At 39.0% G+C, this 19,496-nt stretch overlaps 1 protein-coding gene across 2 annotated transcripts; it reads right to left on the bottom strand.

Annotated features, from left to right (window-relative positions):
- On the bottom strand, window positions 1-18,010 carry LOC103147160 (transmembrane protein 47-like). Of its 2 annotated transcripts, XR_001663835.1 has the most exons (4): window positions 17,454-18,010; window positions 10,188-10,328; window positions 5,035-5,758; window positions 1-2,098 (listed from the first exon to the last, which is right to left on the bottom strand). XR_001663835.1 is itself a non-coding variant. In XM_007565366.2 (3 exons), exons 1-3 carry the CDS (start codon window positions 17,959-17,961, stop codon window positions 5,580-5,582), a joined length of 828 nt encoding a protein of 275 aa, XP_007565428.2. In that variant the 5' UTR covers window positions 17,962-18,010; the 3' UTR covers window positions 1-5,579. The 2 variants fall into 2 exon arrangements, 1 of the variants encoding a protein (XP_007565428.2); XM_007565366.2 differs by having other exon boundaries at window positions 1-5,758.
- Between the last annotated feature and the right edge of the window lie 1,486 nt (window positions 18,011-19,496).

Consider the following 19,496-nt stretch of genomic DNA (forward strand, 5'->3'; position numbering starts at 1 on the left):
TCTCAGTTCAGTGCTTTAATGTGTACAAAGAGATAAATGCTGATTAGTGACATCTCTACGACGGCATCTAAAACATGCCAATACACATGCACAAATAAGACTCTTTTTTTTCCTTCTTCTTCTGTCTGCCACGCATATTTGTACATTTCTGCAATCATCCACACTAAATCCCTACGCACATCATTAGACAGTGTTCCCCCTCCCAGTCTACTGGGAGAGGAGGTATGAAAAAAAGGAAACTGTTTCTGTTTACGAGCCACTACTTTTCATTAAGTGTGTTACTAAGCAAACAAATGCTAACAGTCACGGCTAAGTCAGACCTCGGCTAAAACGTACAAAGCGATGAGAAACGAATGAAGCATCGTATGGGTGCAGGAAAGGGCTTGTAAATATTGTTTCTGTTCTTTAAAAAAAATTAATTAATTGTACTCAAAGAGACCCAGTCTGATCTGATTTATTACAGAAACTCTGCATTTCTTTAATAAAGTACTGAAATCTGCTTCAAATCCAGGGTGAACAATCTGAACAAGCAGATGAGCTTGAAAATAAATCAGTAAGTCTTAGTTGTGGGATTGAAACCCTTATAAAGTATTTTTGTGTGTGTGTGTGTGTGTGTCAGTCTTAAGAATCAGTGTATCCTCTCACATTTTGCTTTTACTAAAGCATCATTGAAACACATAAGTTAATTTTAACCCCCAAAGTGCTGCTTCACAAAGAATCCGTAGTCAGCAAAACGCCCCAATAAAGCTTAAATGGCACAATCGTAAGTTGTAATAAAAATAAATCCATCAGATGTGTCCCCCTTACATCGCCTGAGATGAGACAAATTAGAAAAATTGTCATGGAATAAAAAAAGGCGATTGCTTATAAGACACGGGAATAGAAAGGCAGTACAAAATAACCAAAACAAAATCTGCTTTTGAAACAACACCATGTGAGAGTCCAGATAAAGTCACTGCAGTTCTTATTCTTAATTGTCCAGATTAGATAAAATTCTGGATGAATAAAGCAACGCCAGGCTAAAACGTCACCAAAACCAATTTAAAATGTTAAAACTGAGTTGTTTAGGAATGTATTTGTTTATTGTGTATTTTTGTACACGTGAAAATTAGCTTGACGCATTTCAAGTGCCTTGACATAACTTTTGCTTTGAGATGTCGTGATACAAATAAACTGAAATGTAATCACTTGTAGCTACATTTTCTTTCGTTTGAAGAAAGTGGTCAGAAAAGAGCAAAACATAAAATCATGTGATTTTTCAAAGAAGTTTCCTTTGAAAAGGTTTTGATATTAAAACAAAAATTACGAGCCAAAATACAAGGTTAACCAAATTTTGAATAAACAAATTATTGAAGGCTCTTTTAAGGTGAATTAAAAAAAAAGAATCTGTGTGATGTATATGTGTGGACTGATTATCCTGAGTTAAAAAAATATGTTCAAAATATGCAAAGTGAGGACCACTCTGGCTTTCTTTACCAAAATCTACAACCTTTTTTTTTCTGATTGGATATAAGAACCTTTAGCCTGGAACTGCTTTAGCCATGCTCAGGATCTGCCAGCAAAACCAGATGAAAAATCTGTTTTACAAAAAATTTAATCCAGAAAGGTGTTGCTTAGGCATAAAAAACTTGCTGCTTTGGACACTAAGACAAAACAGAAAAGAGTTTCAGTTTTAGAAAATGTGGTGAACATGGTCTAAGCTGTACCAAAATGACAACAGGAGAAAAGTACAGAACAGTAATAAAAGGAACCTAAGAAGCTTAATGTGTCAAAAAGACGACATAAGTTTTTTTGAGTAATGTACAAACCTTTAACCCTACACTTGTCGACGTAAAATAAACAGATGTCTGTCATTTCCCTGAAGCGCATGGCCACCATCCAAGTCCTTCATTTGTTTTTGGTGGCTGGGGAGTCGGCCTGGAACCTATTTTTGGGATGATGGTTGCGCACCACGGTAAATATGTGACAATGAAAGGACAGCGAATGAAAGACGCTGCTTGAATCTCCAAATATCCACAGGAGAACTGCTTTGCATTCAAATCCCTACACACCTGGAGTGTGGGGCGGAAAAATGAGTTCCCAAGAAGAGGAAAGTAATCTACAAAACAGAACGTAGGGTAAAAAAGAAGACACTTTGAAAATAGCAGATGATAAGTTATTAAAAAATACTGAATTAGGAACTATAGTGGAGCCATTAAAGTAATTAATATAAATAAATAAAACCTTTTCAATAGACTGATGTTTTGAAGAAACCCTTGGTACCTCTGAAAAACTAAACAGCAACACTTGGAAAAAAAAAATCTGCCCCTTTAAAGCTTGCTTTTTTGTCACACTTTTATATTTAACAAATTTTAATATTGCAGAGGAATATATGACAAAATATGACACAATCTGGATATAAATGTCAGCCCAAGATTATGTGGCAGGGAGAAGAGAAATAAATGCAGACAATTCTTTCTGCATTTCAGAAAGAATTGTCAGCTAATTCTTTCTGAAATGCAATAGAGCGTTGAAGTAAAATACCAGACTTTTTTTTCCTACCCTTTCTTAGATCAATTAATTGTGACATTTTCTTCCTACGTACAACTGAGCACATAACAGAATGTCTTCAACCAGAAACTACATATTGAGTGATGCATAAGTTCCTGACATTTACAGTTGACGAGGAGAACAGTTTGGTCCAAGAAAACAGTTTGAATTTATCACTAAGAGAGACTTCAGTAGCCATGGTTACATACACCAAGGAACAGACCTTTTCATTTGTCTGTTCAAATATGTTGTATATAGCAACATATTTGCATTGTGCATTGTCACAGCTGACATGTAGCATGTGACAGTGTTAACTGCAGATCCAGGTTATAAGGAGTTATTAGATACGGTGATCTGGAAAATTCTGTTAGCATTTTGTTTTTAACAGAGGCTAGCTAACTCTGGGTAGTTTTCTCCAATGTTAAAACTCAAATGTATATTTAAGAAAATGGTGTAGTGCTTATAGATATAAGCCATTAGAGTGAGATTTGGTTGTTTCCTTGTTATTTCTGGTTGTTGAAGTCATTCCTTATTTGATCAGTTGTGTTGACAGAGTTGTCTAATACCAAGCTAACACCGAACATCCAGACAACGCTCCCTGACCATCGCCATCAGTTTTCAGTGAACATTTGCAGACAATGTTCTCTGAATGTCAACACAAAACACAATAAAGCTTTCTGGGAGCGTTGTTTGGTCGTACACGAACAACACTCAACGTTTGATGATGTTCTTGTACATTTTCTACAAATGTACACAAAATGCTTGCAGATAACATTCAAAATGAGATTAAAGACTACCAAGGCAAAAGAAATGGTAAAAAAAAAAATATAACGCTACCGTCAGTGAATGTCGTCTGAACATTTGCTTGCTAGATGGGAAAAACTTTTTGTCGAACTGACTGAGAATAATCTTAAATCAGAGTGATAGATAAAATAGGAACGATTTGTGAGTTCTGAAAATACTGTGACTGACTAACCTGTAGCAGATGCTAAGGTTAGCATCTGTTTCAGGGTTTCCTATTGATGCTAAGCTAGTGACTATTTTGCGGTTGTTTTTTAAGTGAGTCTGGAGTACATTTGATCAGTCTAAAATTAAACTGTTTGAGATGTGTGAAATGATTATTCAGAGAGATAGGCAAATAAAGCTGTTGCTAACAGCTAAGACTAAGAAAATTATCTACTACAAACAGGCCATTAATTAACATCCAAATAAAACTCCACTTTGAAATTTCTTAAGTTACCCATCATTTGTACATTTTTGTACAGGCTGGGATTTGTTTAGTTCAGTGAACACATTCAAAAATTCCCTCTGTGTTCTCCAGATGCTGGCTGGTAGGAGTAAATGTGAATCTAAAGCAATTGCTTCGTTGGAATCTGTAAATAGTGTCGCAAGTAAAAGACACAGCATGATGTGTAAACAAGGTATTACTCATTACTTGTTTTGCAAAATAGCTCTAAACATTTCCACATTACACCACATTGCAACCACAAGCTCCAATGTATTTGATTGGGCTTTATGTTGGAGCTGCAGTCCCAATAAAATGCATCAAACTCTGAGGTTGTTACATGAGGAAATGTGAACAACCAGAAGGGGAAAGAATGCTTTTTGCAAGGCACAGGTTACTGACAAAGATTAAGTTTTCTATTAAAGCCAATATCTTCTACCTGTAGCGTGGCTACAGAGCTAAGCATATAGATTTTTTTCTTCTGGGGACACAGAACACCCAACTTACAAGCTCAAATGGATTATAGCAAAATGTACAAGTGTAGGTCTTGCCACTCCTGCTTTTCCTGTTCACAAATACTGAATACAGCCTAATGTGTTGATGACTTGGAGAAAGGCACAAATGGAGAACTGTTGAGTAAATTATGGAATACTATGTGGAACCATGATAAAACTATCACTTAGTACAAGAAAAGTTGAATGAGCTCCGATTAACTGCCTTCTCTAAAGAGTAAAGATTGAACATTCACCCTTTATCTGCACCTGTTTGAATTCATTTAAAGGTATGTATGTGATTTTTGTGTGAGATATTGTTTTTATGTCAGACTGAGCCAAACCATCCTTTCCACCCCCAACTTGGCCGAGCAATTTCACCGAATGCAGCCAGGAAATGAGACAAGGCATGAAAGCCCCGAGGAATCTCAATCAGATGAGTGCATAATTACAAGATTCCATTCAGAACAATCCCCCTTTATCTCACGGCCGTTGTGCATGTAAACCTGACTACTGACGGGCTGACAACACTCCTTTTTCACAGAGAGAATTACCGGAGGGCGAAACCGAACACCAAATGACAGGTGGCTGGAGAAACTCCGTTCAATTGGCAATCGAAGACGCTTGGAGGCCTCGGAGGGCCGTACTGTCTTACAACCCCCGACCGTGGGTAATCAATCATGACAGCTGCATGTGCACTCCCCGTGGGTTGCCGTGGTAACAGACAAGTGGGTCGATAACGGAATATTGAGTGGGTGTCTTACGTTTTTTTTTTATTCCTGCCCTCACCTTCCTCCAGGAAGAGTCTGTCTGTTGAAAAGTTATGAGGATGTGATCTGCTTCCACACCCTTGCGGAACCTCAGGGACTCCAAAGGGCTCTGAAAAACAAAACGGCTTTTACGTCTAACCAAGCCGTAGGTTTTGACAATGGAGCAGGAAACCGAGATGAAGAAATTTGAAGGGATCCAGCCAAAGAACATGCAACAATTTTCTAATTAACAGAGTCAAAAACTTGGGTTTGTGGAGCCAAGAACAGAGGGAGAGTTGTTGAGTCTACGGTCGACAGGTTTTTTGAAGGGTGTTACACAAGTCTTAGCAATCGCTGCCAAGATGGTGAGTCCGCATCAAAAATTCTTTTGACAGAGGCAAAAAAAAGGTAATATCTTGAATATCCGCTTTAATTCCAACGGTCAAAGCTTGAGTCGCTCAAATCTGATGTTCATTACTTCCAGCACATCCTGGGAAATCAGGTGTTAAAAAAACATAACCCCCCCATCCCCATCTTTACTTCTTTGCCAAAATGTAGCTGTGAAGTTCCCAGCTGTTATTGGAGTTAGTAGTAATCCTCATAGCTCTTTGGGTTGAGGCAGTAGAGGACTCCCCCACCAAAGGAAAAGATGGTCCCTCCCCAAGCCAGCCCGTAGCCCCAGTTGAATTCATGATAGATCCTCAAGTTGATACTCTCGATGAACTTGATGGGGAAGAGGACCAAGCTGCAGGCCTGGAGGACAACTGGAGAAGATAAGGCATGATTAAATACAAGATGTTACTTTCAAAGTACAATCATAATGTTATTCTGTGCTCAGCATTGGCAGAGAATAAGCAGAACAATCAGGAATGTTGTTAAGGAAGTGTAAACAGCATTACTTAAATATGTCCACAATTAGAAAACAGCTTAGTTTAGTGAAAGTACACCACTTCAATAACAGTGCACCAACAAATGCATGCGTACTGCCAAGCTCAGACCACACTATGTTATCTGGATCAAAGTGTGGCTTTTCATCGTCAACTCAGTTTTGACATTAAAGACTTAAAATACACATTTGTTTATACCTATGCCTCTGAAATTGTGTATAACCACTTACTAAACTCTTTATTAGTAGGTGCACCTAATAATATATTTGCTAGGTCTACCTAGCAAATAGGTGCACCTATTGGGTTGGGTTTGATGACCCAGTTTTAGGCGTAAGCAAAAAAAACAATACTATGTTGGACGACCTTTGCCTATACTTCCTGGGATAGACGTTACATTTCTCAGGTTCACAGTCAATATGTGCATCTACATCTCAAAAGTGCTCTACTGAATGGGGATCTGGGGATTATGGAGGGCAGAGTTCAAGGTCATGTTCACAAAAAGACAATGAGATCATTTGAATTTTTTTCAAATGAAGCATCTTGCTAGAAGTAACCATTAGAAGACGGGTACTCTGTTTGCCTTAAAAGATGGGTATTGTCAACTCAGTTGGTACAAAAGATCCAAGAAATTGCTAAGAAAATATCCACAATAGCATTACACCACCACCAGTCTGAACTGTTGATGCAAATCAGGATGAATTGAGGGTTTGATGCTTACGCTAAATTCTAGAGTTTGAATGTTGGAGATTAAATCAAGGCCCGTTGGACCAGCCAACATTTTTCCACTCTATATCGGTTCCAGTTTGGTGAGGAAGTGTGAACTGCAACCATTTCCTGCTTTTTGTTGCCAGAAGCAAAAGTGGTCCTCATCTCCTTACAGTTGGATCTTCCACAAATCCTGACTGTACTTTTTTTGTATTTATCCTTAGAGTAGCTATGTGAATTATATTAAAGAAGTCGACCTTATTCCCATTTGACCCCTAACATCAAAGAATTTGTGCTTGCTGTCCTCTTTGGATATTTTCTCTTTTTAGAACCATCTTATGTAAACCCAGAAGATGTATGGCTGTGACAAATCCTATTAGCTCAGTGGTTTCTGAAATACTAACATCGGCCCGTCCGGTACCAGCTGCTATGCCACATTCAAAGTCACTTAGATCCTCTTCTTCATTCTGATGTCCGGTTCAAACTTCAGCAACTTGTCTTCATCACGTCTGGGTGCCTAAATGTATTGAGTTTCTGCCATGTGAACGGCTGATTTGTTATTTGAGTCAACAAGACCTTGATAGATGCATCTCATAAATAGTCTAGTGAGTGAATGAACTTTCATCACTTGCTTGTAGATGGAGCAAAGTATTATTCCTAAAGCTTTTTGCAAGACAAATAAGACAAATAAGATAGCGAGCCACTCTTATTCAATACGTCCTAGTTTGTCACTCCCAAAGGTCTTCTGTGTTGATTTACAAACTACTCTCCGTGTCCCTTATGCCCCCCAGATTTATGTCTTTAAAGTCATCTTTGCAATTGCCGGAACTTACTTAATTTGCTTCGAGTGCACTCATACCCAAATCTTTCCAACTATACATCATTGACAAAGTTTACTGTAAAATCTAGAAGACCGTCGAAGTTACTGGAAATTAGAGGTTAGCTAACCATTTTAGTGATCCTTAAAAATGATTTTTCATTGGTTTGGTCTTGGACTTAGACTTGGTCTTGGGTTATCTAATGAGTATTTTACATCAATTTAGAGAATTTTTTTTAAACAGAATTTGTTCAATCTAACCACATTGGCTAAATTCCAAAGTTTGAGTTTGTGAATTGAATCTGAATGAGATGAGCCCAGATTTTGAGTAGCCTACTCCAAAATCTTTTCTGAGCCACTAACAGGAATGAATACTGGCTGATATTGTGGGCCGTTTCTCATCTGGTCTTGAATTTGTTTAAAATGGGGGATTATGTGTCGCCTTTGAGGTCTTGTAGTCGACCTCATGCTGTCAGCAAAGAATTAGCTGAGCAATTTCTTGACTTGACAGTAATCATACCTGTGGGTTAGTAAAACAAAGCCTCCAAAACGTGGTTAATCAAAATTAATTAATGGGCGTAGATTCCTTTTATAATAGTAAATATGTGGAAACTGCTTCTTGTGGCAAACATAAGACAGGCTATCATTTTCTGACATTAAAATCCGAAAGATTTAAGAATGACAAAAAAAAAAGCAAAAACAGAAGAAATCTGTAGGCAACTCTATCTCCACAACTCTATCTCTACCGATACGGCACCATCGCCGTAGGCTGAGGCAGAAGGTACGCCTGACCCTGTGTTTGGTTTTTGCTCTCTCAGCCCCTCATATGATGGGACAGACAAACTCATACTGAAGTTGTCTGATTCGACATGAAGGATTCATCATTTTAATGAAATTTACTTTTTTTTTAATGAGGTAGCAGTTTGGAGTTCACTTTTGGGGCAGCAGAGAGGAAAACAAGCTCTGGCATCAAACTGTTGCTCTTCTGAATATACAAAATAATACAAAGTGGATGCACAACACCAAGTACTACTACGTAAATAACACAGATGGTGTTACAAACAAATCTCAAAGTGGTTGTTGGTGTGAAAAATAAAAAAATCAATCATTCATGAAGGGTTCATGTAGTTTTTGTGGTCAGTATTTAAAATGTCATGTAAAAAAGGTTGTTTAGTTCGGATCAAAGGAAAAGAAGTACATGTTGAGTGTTGATTTTTTTTTCTCTTTTACTTTTGCATTCTGAATGGGAGGACGCAGTGTTCACAAGGACAAAGAAAAAGATTTTAAATGACATTTTGTAACACCACAGGATGTGTAATGTATAATGTCCCTTTTTACATGCACTCATAACTTAAGCCACCGAAAAGTCCAATAAAATACATTTAGGTTTGTGGTTTATCGTCACAAACCGTTCAAAGCTCAATGGGTTTTAAATTCTTTTGGAAGGTTATATAAATACATAAGCCTCCATATTCTCCAAACTTCCTGATCTGTAAACAAATCCCGTCAACCTTCTAATGTCCAGAACCGAAACGATCCGACAATGACAGCTTGCTAGGAAATATCACAGCAGAGCTTTAGAGGCGTCACTTAAAAGCTCAGGGCTGTTGTGTCAACACTTTTAGGAACGCTGAAAGTCACACGCTGCCGCATCGGTAAAACTCTGATTTTCTTTTTCCACTGCTGCTGATCCTGTGCGCTCTGGTTAACCCTAAACTCCAGACGGCCTTTAAAACAGCCCTCAATTCTACTTTGCTTTCAGTATGATCTTGGTAACTAAGGCAACACATTGTTCGCAAATTGCAAAAGCGAACCGCTTTATGTTGCTGAAGCATTATGTCTCGCAGCGGCGGCCGAGGCCTGTTATCACGAGGTATCCCACCGTGTTTAACATAAAGAGAATCTTAAAGCAATCTGAGGGAAATCATAGAATTATAGCTATTAGAGGAACACAAGCTGAGGCTCCATTATTGTAACAAGGTGTGCTTTCAGTAGCACTAAATGAAGTTCTACAGAAGCATAAATCAACAGCAGAGGCTGCAAAGTAACTGGTGAAATGGAAAAATGAAGGTGTTTGATTCAAAGTGCTCAGAAATTCACGCTTTAAGCACATTTGCATCATCCTTTAAAGTCGGGACGGTTCCCACTTACCTGCAGTCATGCTAAGGTTTGTTCGCTACAGCTAAGAAACAGATCCTGCTTTTCAAAATAAATCACATCGCAGATATAAGAAAATAAATAAATAAATAAATAAATAAATAAATAAATAAATAAATAAATAAAAATGTCTCCTTACTCTACGTTGTGAGAAGCTGGGTTGCTGTTGGACTTGAAGTGAGGGGATGATGGGAGAGTTAAAGAGACGGGCGTGACGCCACGTTTCATAGTCGACCATAAAAATAGGATTTCCTCTGAAGAGTGTGAGAGCGGAAAACTGTGCGACTGTGAGACTGCAGGTGTGTGTCTTGGGTTAAATGAGGAAATAAGGATTATCCTGAGAGCTTCATGTGAAAACCTTATGAAAATCAGGTAATTAAATAGTGTGTGACTATCCTAAGCAGGACCTTTGACATTAAAATCACAGACTTTGCTTAGATTAAGTCAGAAAAGGATTTTGTTTCGGCAACACAAACACTCCAGAGTTATTCGCTACTTTGTGTTCGTCTATTGCATGAAATTCTAATAAAATATTCTGTAATTTCTGGCTGTGATGTGACAACATAACAAAAAAAATGTCCAGGTATTTTTGCAAGCCACAGTGTTTGGTCTATGGTGTGCGCTGACCTGCGGCGAAGAGCATGAAGGCAACGAGGGCGTAGAACCGCCGTCTTGTACCGATGCACACGGCAACCAAAGCGAGTAGGAATGACATCAGCACCAAGGCTCCGCCCCCTAGCAACAAGGCCAGTGTGGCAACCTGCCAGTCTGGAAGGGGAGGATGGGGGAAAGAGAAGAAGGAGATAAACAGTAAAATATTTGATAAACATACAGACACGAAAATATTTGATGCAAATTAGTGACTGGCATTACGGGGTCAGTATTTACAGATAGTGGTGTGGATTTCTGTACCCTTCTCCTGACTGATACCTTTGGACAATGAGCTAATTTGGTAAAAATTGACAGCAGGTGTTTAAATGCTGTAGCTGTATCAAAAAGTACATCTCAGTTTTAAAAAAACCTGGAATTTTAACAACATTTAGACTTTATGCTCACTGTACTATTCTCTGCCTCAAAAATATTAGGTTTTATATTAGTATTTTTCCTTTTTAGAAAAACAACCAACTGTAGTCCTTCAAAAAGGAGTTAAAATAGCAGCGTTGTGCTTTTAATTTTTTGCATTTTGGGAAACAAATGAATGCAAAAAAAATAATAAAAGGCCTTAAATACACCTCTTGGGAGAACATAAACAACAAGACAATTATTCTCATTTTGCACTACTCTATTATTTACAAGCGTCAGGTATAATGCATTTATCTGTGGGGGGGGCGTACGGTGGGAAGCGGCGCGGGAGCAAACAAGGCGTGGAATGGAGAAGCGAGACAGAGCGAGGAGTGTTTGGAAAAGCAGCCAGTTGCAGGAGAGGAGAAACTGAACAAAGTCTAAATGGATGAGTAAACCAAGGTAACAAGGAAGGGGGAGAGGGGTTGGTGGGCTCGGGACATTGAGACAGAGAGTAAAGGTAAAGAAGCGAGAGCAGCAGAAGCACCTGAGCCTTCAAAAAGCTTTGGCTAAAAAGCTTTACTGGCTTGTTGTCAAAAAATTTATCTGAGTCTGTATATGGGGAGCATTTGAGGTTGAAGGGCAGTGAGAAAAGCAAGAACACACAAACCTACCAAACTCACAATAAACTGAACACTGAAGTGTTTTAAATATGATAAAAACTGAATTAGGCATGTTTGATTGTTATGTAACAATCAATAAAGTTTCAACCTTTCTAAGTGATAAATCCTACCTTAGATCCTTATTTTATGCTCAATCTTTTTTTTTTAGTGGTCATTAGTTTGTCAAAATCAGTTTTTACTTTCAGATTATAGTTGTTTTTTTATTGTTTATGTAAAAATAAAAAAGAAATTTGTTGATCATGATTAATTTGTAAAATCAACAAAAGGGTAACAAAAAAAAGTCATGCTTAATGTAGGGACTGTAGTAGTTTTAACTCTCACACTATATGAGAACACTAAGGGCATACACATTTGAGAGCTTATAAGTTCCAATGCTCGCTCTCTCTCTCTCTCTCTCTCTCTCTCTCTCTAAAAACCCCCCCAAAAAACTCAGCTCTCATTCTCAAAAAGTCATCAAAATTAGGTTTTCTCGTAAATATCTTTGGTCGTGTTTTAATCTTGCTCCTCCCACAGAAAAGAAAACCTACAAACACAGATAAACTTACAAGCGCACTAGCATGTTGCTAGCTGAAGGAAGATGCTGAGGATTCAGAGCATGAAAGAGTTAAAATAAGAAATCCTGCCTTTAAACTCAAAGCGCATGCTTTTAATTCACCCCCCGAGTTTCCATTGGTGTGAAAGTGGACTTGCTCATTAATACAACGTGTTTTTCCTTTTACTTAAACCAGAACCCCCTGCTGTAAAATAAGCCTGCCATGGTGGTTCTGTTAGCCAGACGTTTTCTTCTAGCTGCACACAAACACGCGGGTTTGGAGCAGAACATTTAAATTGGAGCCGGGCAAATGTGCAGATTTCAAACACACAGGCCTCATGCTGTTCTGAGCTTCTGCTTACCGCAAAATACCTTTTGCTGTAATGTGACTTGTTGCCATGTGACGGGATTAGCATGGCACGCTGTCACATTTCTTTCCTTATCCTGTAGAGATAGGCCAAGCTGTCGTGGAGGTCAGCCGCTTTTATGCCCCGCGTTTAAAACAGAGCGTCGCCATGGAAACAAATGTACACTGAGACACATGTCTCAGTGTACATAGCTAACTTCTTGAGCTAAGAAGTTAGCTCAATCTTTTAGCGTTAGCCACATCTCAACCTGATCTACTTTCCCCACCATCACATTCAAGAATTAAAGCCAAATTAGAGATTATTTGGAGGGTGTATTGTTGATCCATAATGGCATTCAATTAAATGCCATTGTGAAGCAAATGTATACACCAGAGTCATGTCCCAAATGACTTGCAACTTCAAATTCATGTGAAAGATGGTTTAATAAAAAATATTGACCCGCATGTGCTCCATACTTTACAGATCTGTATTTGCAAAGAAGGTTGAAATGTGGAATCCTCCTCCGAGTTCAGGTGAAAATCCTCAGTTCAGTTTCTTAAAGTGGAGTAAATACTTTGGCGCTAAGCTGCATCCTGGCCCTCTGATGCAATAGTCGACGACGGCCAGAGAAAATAAATAAATAAGATAAACGCCTAATGGATTGCGTTTATATAACACTCCTCAAGTCGTATCGACCACCTCGAAGAACGTTACAATACGAGTCACAATCACCCACTGCTTATCGATTACCTACACCATTTTCTGTTCTATCAAACACACATTCAGTCGTTACAGGCACAGTCCCACTTTTCATCCAGACACCAGATCTAGAAACTTGACAGTCATTTAAAGCTGGAAGAGACCATTTTCTTTTTAATTTTTATGAATTCATAATTTCTTACCAATCCGATTACCTTGAAGACCTGATATTACAAGTCTGACGCTGTAAATGTGTTGCAAAAGGGTTTCGGAAAAGGAGAAGGAGGTTTTATTTTTGTTTGAACACAGAAACAAGAGCCATGTTTTAGCTTTATAATATATTTAAAATTCTTTGTTACTAAGCCATACAGTTTCTTTCAAGTGAAAAACACTTATATGGCGATACATCGTGATTAAAACTGAAATTTTATGTATTTATTCTGAATTAAACCAAATTGTTGGAGCAAAAAATGAACAAAAACAAAACACAGTCAACAAAAACTGAGTTATTATAACTAGATTGGACTTTTCTTATTAGAACTTTTCAAAAAAATATATATTTACAGTAACTCAGATTTAAAAAAAAAAGCTTTAGTTGTAAAATCAAGTTTCCTCAACATGAATAAGCTTATGGATATTCTTTTTCTTAAGTGCTGTTAGTTTTACACCCTCTGGAACATGACACACATTTTCTGAATTTTTTCAGATGGCTTTGCATATGACACAATTATTTTTCTTTATACTTAGAAATGAATGTTTAAAGACTTTAAGTTAATCAAACACAGAATCAGCAGATAAAGCAACCGTTTACTATAAAATAAGCATGCTAGCACATAAGAACGTTGGTGATTATTGTGCACCTATCTGCCATAAAGCCGGGTACTACATGACTTCTGATTCTTTCTTCAGCTGCTACAAATAGAACGAATGTCTCTGGAGGGAGCTCTGAGAGGGGAGTCGCAGTCGGGAAGGGAGGAAGAAAACAAAAAAAGAGAGGGATGAAACGTGACCGTGGAGAAGTAGCAAAGGGAGACGGTGAGGAGGAGAGTGGCTAAATAACAATGAGAAAAATAATTAATGCATAAACAAAGGAGTCATTAAGGACAGCAGAGCAAAGAGGGAATAAATGTAAAAATGGGTGGAATAAGAAACAATGAAAGACAGGAAGAGGTATGAAACAAAGCAAAAATGAAAAAATCTTGCTCAATTGTACGGACCAAACCAGTGGAAAAAAAGCCCAGAGTGAATCAATAAAAGTGAAAGAGAAAGATGACAGAATGGGAGGATGGGGAGACCAAATTTAGGGAGGGCGGGTGTTCTGTCTTCACTGATGACTGATCTCACAATGCCTTAGGAGACAAAAGTGAGAAAAACGAAGCCTCGCTTTGAGCTTAAATATCTCAGAGGGTGCCTGTGTGACTGACAGGCAGAAGCTTCTGGTACCTGCCTGTAAGGACAAAAGCCCACTGAAGTGTTTTGGCATCTGAGGTCCCCTCAAAAAAACAGCAGACCCTCAGTTTCTGCTAGGACCTGATTGAGTTCTGGATGCATTTTCTGCACAAAGCACATGCCTACAGCATGTTTTACATCTACTTTTAAACAGTTGAAAAATGACACTATGTGAGAAATGCTCTAATTATTTCATGTTTCAGGGTCGTTAAAATAATTCATATCTCGATATAAATACTAAAAAACCAAATTATTCAAAGATTCAAAGTGTCAAAATCTACATAAACTTTCACATTTGCCCTTATTGTTGCACTTCATCTGACAGCAGTGCTAACGCTGCAAGCTAGTACAAGCTAGTACAATGAGCAACCTAAAAAGGTCAGAAAACCTTCTGTATCAGCACCTGTGAGGTAGTTATCTTTCCAGTAAAATTAAGCTATCGCTATCTGTTTAACTAAGCTAACACTGTCAGTTTAAATAAACTAATGCTGTCTGTTTAAGTAAGCTAAAGTTATCTGTTTATCTAAGCTAACTCTGTCAGTTTAAATAAGCTAATGCTGTCTGTTTAAATAAGCTATTGCCATCCATTTAAAAATTAGCTTGATGGACTTAACCCAGGGACAGCATTATGTTGGTCCATTTATTGTTTAGGAGTGAATCATGCAGACTATGAGATACGTAATGTCGTCAGATGTTGACTCTGCGTATGGCTGTAATAAACAAGTTATAGAGATAGCAAACTAGCCCGGACCACACACAGTTCTGCAAATGTGTTGCCATTTCCCCTTTTGAGCTTTTCTTTTTCGGAAAAAGACAAAAAAAAAAACAAAAAAAAAAAACAACAACCCAAGTGAGCGTAGAAACATTTTTAGAAATTGAGGAGGTTACTTTGAATTTTGCCGTTTCCACCAATCTTTTTTCTACTGCGATACTTCAAAATACATTAAGAAAAACTGCTGATGTAAACACAGCTAATGATGCATTCGTAGCACATTGATGAGTCTTGATGTGAGCTGCCACATTCAAATGGTGGGGTCAGAATTTAATGTGAACATCAGGAAGGCATGAATCCATGGTGTAATTACATGAAGGGTGTTTTCTTGATGCACGTTGGTCCAACTTTTGGGTACTAACTTAGCATCGTTTAAGATGCCACAGCATTTGAATGTGGACTAAAATCTTAAAAGAATATCTTGTTAAGTACAGATAATGTAGAATTAAAGTGAGGTCAATGGGCTCCAACCATGTAATACAAAGTGAGCCTAACAAAGTATAAGTGCGATTGTGCTATACGTCTTCCAAAGTTTTTGCCTACGTAGCGTTTTACACCTTTCAGCTAAGTTTGATATCACAAAAAAAAAAAAGCAGAACCATTAGTGAATGAAAAAATGACCCAATTAAAGAAATCCAAGACAGTCGGGACAAGCAAGACAGAACTTAGTTTTAAGATCAATGCGGGTGCAATGGTAAGACACACACACACACCAGCTGACACCTACACACTCACCGTGCAGACACCTAATTAGGGAGTCTGGGTCTGGAGTATGGATGTGAGTAGGTATGTGTGAAAAGCAAAGAAAGAATGTGTGTGTGTGTGTGTGTGTGTTTGCCATCCGTGAGGGAGATAGAGAGAGAGAGGGGAACGGAGACGCAACAACAGAGAAATCAGAGTGTGACATGAAATATTTACAAGGGCTTCAGAGAAGAATGTCCAGAAATAGGTCAGCTCAAGATGGTAGGCTCTTACTGGCACACACACACACACACACACACACACACACACACACGCTCTACACACGTGCGGACACCGACACTCCCGGCTCAGTCCAGTACCATGAAAAAACTGGTATGCAAACAAGTCATCAGTCATTTCCCAGGGATTCGGGGCTTAAACACAACCTCACTATCACTTAGTAAAATACGGCTGGATATGACAACAAAAGCAAAGCAGAACTCTGAATGAGACAGCAATTTTTCTTCCTCCTCCACACCTTCCTGCCGTCCAAACGGACTCCAGTTCCGTTTGGAGTCATGGACCTGGGTTAATTAGCTCCAAGTTAGTGACAACACCCCAGAGAGTCAACGCTCCTCAGTTGTGTTTGAAACATAAATAATCGGCTGAAGGAAATTGATGCAAATTAATTTAGTCTTGATGGGCACTCCACAAATCTGGCCTTTGTGGAACGGAAGAGTGGCAAAGGGAAAAACGGAGGAGTCAGGCTGGAGGTTTGCCACGGGTCCTGACTTTGAAACGTGGTGGTGGCGGTGTCATGCTGTGGGAGGGGGGCACTTTCCTTTAGCAGGTACAGGAAGAGAGAAATATTGGACGATCCTAGAAGGAAACCTAACGGAGGCTGTAGAAGACGAGAGACGGCAAAGGCTGACCTTCAAGGAAGACAACCAGGGTTACAATGGAATGCAACTGGAAATTGTTTTTACTTCATTTTGTCAAATTACAACCAAAGAAAGAAAGGAAGAAAGAAAGAAACTACAGTGACAAAACTCTTAGCCCATTACAGCCAACTTTTCTAAAAGTTATTCTGCCTGAGCAGCAGCGAATTTTTAAGGCATTCTAAAGTAAAACTTAGAAAATAAAACAAATCCTATAGCACAGCAATTTTATGTTGTTTTTTTTTGTCCATTATATAGAAAATTAATTTAGATGTCAGTGATGTGCCAAGTGTGCCAAGGTATACCCAAAAATGTCTTGTCAGAGGTTGTTCAAGAAACTCATAGAGGGTTGAATCAAAAAGCATGTCACACTTTTCAGATTTATAGATAAATACTTGAAAGCATCACAATGTGTTGGCTTCTGAAAATAACATCCACAGGGAATACACTTTGTGGAAAAAATTTGTTACTTTTGCCATGTTTTCATTCCATACAGTTAACCTTCACTGTGTTAATTGTCACTAACATGAAAGGTGTGAGGTTTGAAAGAAACCTGTGATGGAGACAAAAAAAAAACCAACTTTGAAAAATTCTGATTAATTTTTACAAAGAAAAAGAGATCAAGCATACTCTATCAGAGGAGCTCTGTCCTGATAAAAGCTTCTCATTTCAAATCCACAATAATTACTGTGTTTCAGTAACATTCTATCTGTCTGTATTAGAGGTGACTTATTGTGATCCTAATAACAGAAGTAGAGCCAAACATTGTGACTGCGTCCGCCTGGTGTACCTTTGTCCAGCGTGCTGTTGCACTCCCACTTCTCAAAGCTCCCCGGCTTCCAGCAGGACTCCCACAGAGACAGGTAGTACTGGTCGTCGGCGGTCACCCACGCCGGACTCATCACGGCTCCCACGTCCAAACAGAGCGCCAAGAACACGCACACGAGCCCGACCAGCTTCAGCGGGGTCAGCGGGGAGCTGTGCGCCGACTCCTCCGTCTCCGTGACGGCCGAGGACATGGCGGGGTCGGAGAGGCGCGGAGGGCTCACGGCAGAAGCGGAGGGTGCATGCGTGGGAATGGAGAGAGAAGGTGTCGAGGCGCGTCGCGGGAACGTGGCGGAGTGCGGCAGCCGCCTGCGATGCGCGCTGGACGGACGCTGCGCCTGTTGGGGCGCCGCTGCCGCCGCGCGGCGGAGACCTGTGCGGTTTCCAGCTGACGTCAGCGGCTTCACAAAAACCCGCAGGTGCAACCGGGTCCTAAAGAGACAACCAGATGTACACCTAGGAGCTGAAGACATGCACGGCACCTTCTGAGTGCAGTGCTGCAGTTTTGTGATGAAGTATGAGTTTCTTCAGGATAATTTTACATGTGAATAATAATAATAAAAAGATGGTTTAAAAAAAAAAAGCACTGGGTAAATTTCTAATTCTGCTTTGCGATGACATCATATAAAGCGCACCAATCAAACTGATCAGTTGGCTTTAGTAAACATATTAGTACTCTTCCAATAATATTTCCATGTGCTTTATATATATTCTATTTTCTGGAATTCCATGTGTATGCAAATTAAGGGTGAGAAACTAATTTAAAAACATCTGACGACCACAAACTTCAGTGTAATCTGTTGGGATTTGGTTTGATATCACAACAAATAAATTGCTGTTGTAAAGTGGAAGGAACTCAAACATCTGAAGTCTGGCGTGGATTTTTAGTCAACCCCTTACTGCAATAGTTACAAATAAAGTACAGCGCAGCTAACTGCCTTCAAAAGTCTCCAAAGCAATGAAAAAGACAAAAGAAAAAGAAAAAAAATATTCCACCTGCTTTCCGGCGCATTGTGGCGCCGCTCCAGAGGGGGCGCCAAACAATGGTGAAAATTTATTTGTAGCTTTGTAGTTGGCATTTTCTGTATTTAACACAAGTGAATGAATGAAAAAAAGGTATTTCTGGATTATCAGTGTCATAAAATCTAAATCTGCTATTTTTTTTAATTTATATGTACATATATGTGGAGAATCTAAAGTGCCACTTTTATGTCGTGTTTGTTTATAATCTCAATAAAATAGATTACATTTTTATATTTAATGTAAACAAAAACCTATATTAAAAAAAAAGTTTTAAAAGTTGCCAGATATAGGCCTTCTTCCTTTTTAGTGACTCTACCTTGTTTCCACTCCATCTCCTTTATTCCTGTCAGCTGCCTTCTTATTCTCCTCCTTGTTCTGCTCCCCTGCCTCCCTTCATCATCCCTTAATATTCCAGTGATGGGAAGTAAACAAGGCCATCTTTTCCCATCCATCAGTCTCTCCTTTTCTTTCTTTCTTTCCGGTCAGATAAACATATGAATAGCTCTGTCTCCTTGAACCTGAGCACTACGGCTTTCTTGGCCTCCCTGCTTGATCACTGGCTGTGTCATGAGTGCGCAGAGGAAACAATCATATTTCTCGACATGTGCCTCCCACTTCCCTCTATTCTCAGTACTCTTATTTGTCAGGTCCTTTCCAACAGTACATTTCTGTTGTGCTGTCTCTAATTTAATAAGAAATTGGAATTGTTTGCAATTTTTTTTTTTGCTAGAAATGTTAAGAGGACATCTTCATCACTTCTTTGTTTTTCAAGTATGTCTTGCAGGGACTGAGGTGTGCTTGCTTTTCATATCAAACTCCAGTGTGATTCTTTCTTCGCGAAGACAAACTCAAAGCCACCGCGCCTCATTCAACCAATAAAAACACTTCCGAATTGAAACATGGGCGCAAGACACGGCATATTCTCTCACCTGTTCGTCTCCTTACAGAGAGAAGCAAGCATCTCTGGGAAGTCCTGTGTGGCAGC

Source organism: Poecilia formosa, unplaced genomic scaffold, assembly GCF_000485575.1.
Source record: "Poecilia formosa unplaced genomic scaffold, Poecilia_formosa-5.1.2 Scaffold175, whole genome shotgun sequence".
NCBI lineage: Eukaryota > Metazoa > Chordata > Actinopteri > Cyprinodontiformes > Poeciliidae > Poecilia > Poecilia formosa.